We start from the raw sequence: 2,436 nt of genomic DNA, 5'->3' as shown, positions 1-2,436 counted from the left end.
GTTTCACCTCATTGAAACATACATAATGAGAAAGATGCTACATGTACATAATGCACACACAGATGCACACACATAGTCTTCCCAAGCCGTGCTCTTTAAAGACATCCCAAGTTACTCTTAAAACTCTAGGGGTACACGGAGCTTTCCCCTCTTTCCTCCACAGCCTCTAGCATGTTGCAGACCCACCGTCCTGTCTGGCGCCTGTGTCCCCACCTGGGTGTAAGCTCAGGGCAGCGGGAACTTCACTGCGTCTGGGACCCGCCCGGCACCCCGACACCCCAACACCCCGGGGCCTGCACTTCAGGAAGGGCACAATGGCTGGCTCACCCCCACAGCGGGATGTCACTCAGCTTTAAAAAGGGGGGGAACTTCTGGTGCATGTGAGGGCCTGGTGCTGAGTGAAATGAGCCAGACACGGAAGGACAAACACGGTGTGTCCCACGCACACGGGGTCCCCAGAGGGGTCAGAGTCACAGAGACAGGAAGTGGGTGACGGGGCCAGGGGGACAGAGTGGCAGCTGGGAGGATGCAAAGTCCTGGAGATGGCGGTGGCTGGCAATGGCTGTGCCTAATGCCACCGAGCTCTGCGCTGAGAACGGTGAGGGTGGAAATTCTGTGTTATCTCTATTTTACTGCAGTAAAAATTTTTTAAATTATAAATTCCAGACATACGCGCACATATGTGCATAGACACAGACACACGCATGCGCACATATGTGCATAGACACAGACACACGCATGCATGCACACGCACATGCACGCATACACAATGCACGCACAGATACATCCACACGCGCACACACGCACACACACATGCACACGCACACATACGCACACACATACACACACACATGCACATGCACACACACGCACACACACACATGCAGGCACCCCAGCAGCCGGCAGCCCTGGGTGCTAAGGGCGGGAAACGCAGGCTGGGCCGGGGGCAGCCATCAAAGGTCTGAGGCAGACACGGGGAAAGGCCTTCAGGACCAACACTAAGCCCTCGTTCGCAGGCCAGGACACGGGGTCCCAGAGGAGAAAGGCTGTCACTCTAGGTCACGGGAGCCACAGGTGGCTGGGCACGGCGAGAAGTCGACTTCTGCCTGTGCTGCTCCCTATGGTCAGAGCCCAGAGCCACCAATCGCCACCAGTGTGTGAGGACCGTGGCTGCCCAGGCCTCAGACGGGAAGGAGGGGGTGTGCCCGGTCCTGGTGGCCGGGGCCCCGTAGTCACGTGGGTGGGCCTCAGCTGGGAGGGGCTGGCCCGGGGGGCGCATGGTGTGTGCGTGTGTGCATGAGCTTCTCCCAAATTTGGTGTCCCCTGGAGAGCGTGCCCTGTGGAGGGGACAGCACCGGCGGAGGCCGGCAAGGTATGCAGGGCCTCCTTGTGACAGGAGGGGTCTGGAGTCTTTTCCTATCACAATTTTCTGTCCCCGAACGGCACCTAGCGGCCCACGGCCTTTCTCCGGCCGCCTGCCACCCCGTCCTCTGTTACACCAACGAGGTACTCTGATGAAACAACTGGAAGCTCTTGGTGGCCCGTCCCTGCTCCCAGCGGCCGCCCCTGTATTCGAAGTCTGGGATTCGAAGCTGATCCCCGTGGCTCGGGCTGGCGACGACCGGCAGGCTGTCCCCTCCTCAACCCACTTCCTGTTGCCCTTTGGGCCGACCCCCTGCCTGGGGCCTTCCCTCTTACCGGTGACACCTTCGTGGCGGAGCCTGGGGTCGGGGGCCCTTCGTCCCTTGGCAGCGACGGGCCGTTGGACTCCATGTCCTTCCCTGCAAGACAGCAGCGGGGGTGAGCACCGGGCCACGGCACGGCTTCTCTGGCTGTCTGTCCGCGTGTGGCAGGAGGCCTGGGTAGGGCAGGAAGCCAGTCGGAGGCGGCGGTGGCTGCAGGACACCGCCCAAGACATCTCATCAACACCAGGCAGCGTCACCATCACCACTGAGGGGAACCCACGAGCTCGGGCCCAGCCTCCACCACAGGCAGGGAGAAGCTGGGGCACCTTGGGCACTGGCGTTGAGTACCCTTTGGGGTTCTGTAAAGCCAGGCCCCCCAGTTTTCAAATGAAGCATGCAGCCTCCAGTCTCGAGGGTTTCAGGGCGACCAGACCATGTTCGGCCCCCTCCTATGTCCCCAATCCTCTTCCAGGATCCCACTGGCCCTGGGAGCCACACACCAAGGGGAGGGGGTGGGCACTGTGCCTGCTCCCGCCCTGGCAGGTGTCGGCTTCCGTCCAGCTCAGCTGAGAAGTGGGGGGGCTCCGTTTGTTATAAGGTGGATCCCCAAAGCTGGGGCTGTGGGCAGGAGGAAGAGGGGATGGTCTCAGAGGCCTGAGGCCACCGGTAGCCTCTCCCATCCGCTTCCTGCGGCTGGTGGTGTGTCCCCAAGTTCCCACGCTGAGACACAGCGGTGGGAGCTGCTGGGGGA

At 61.2% G+C, this 2,436-nt stretch overlaps 1 protein-coding gene across 1 annotated transcript in view; it reads right to left on the bottom strand.

Annotated features, from left to right (window-relative positions):
• OSBPL5 (oxysterol binding protein like 5) overlaps positions 1 to 2,436 on the bottom strand; it is a 34,617-nt gene extending 32,181 nt beyond the window's left edge. The window contains exon 1 of the mRNA XM_023537358.1: positions 1,699 to 2,436. Within this exon, the coding sequence (XP_023393126.1) occupies positions 1,699 to 1,923 (225 nt within the window). The 5' untranslated portion in view covers positions 1,924 to 2,436. The remainder of the gene's footprint in view (positions 1 to 1,698) is intronic.

Source organism: Pteropus vampyrus, unplaced genomic scaffold (genome assembly GCF_000151845.1).
Source record: "Pteropus vampyrus isolate Shadow unplaced genomic scaffold, Pvam_2.0 Scaffold187, whole genome shotgun sequence".
NCBI lineage: Eukaryota > Metazoa > Chordata > Mammalia > Chiroptera > Pteropodidae > Pteropus > Pteropus vampyrus.
The sequence above is the reverse complement of the archived record's forward strand: the minus strand, read 5'-3'. Positions and strand labels throughout refer to the sequence as shown.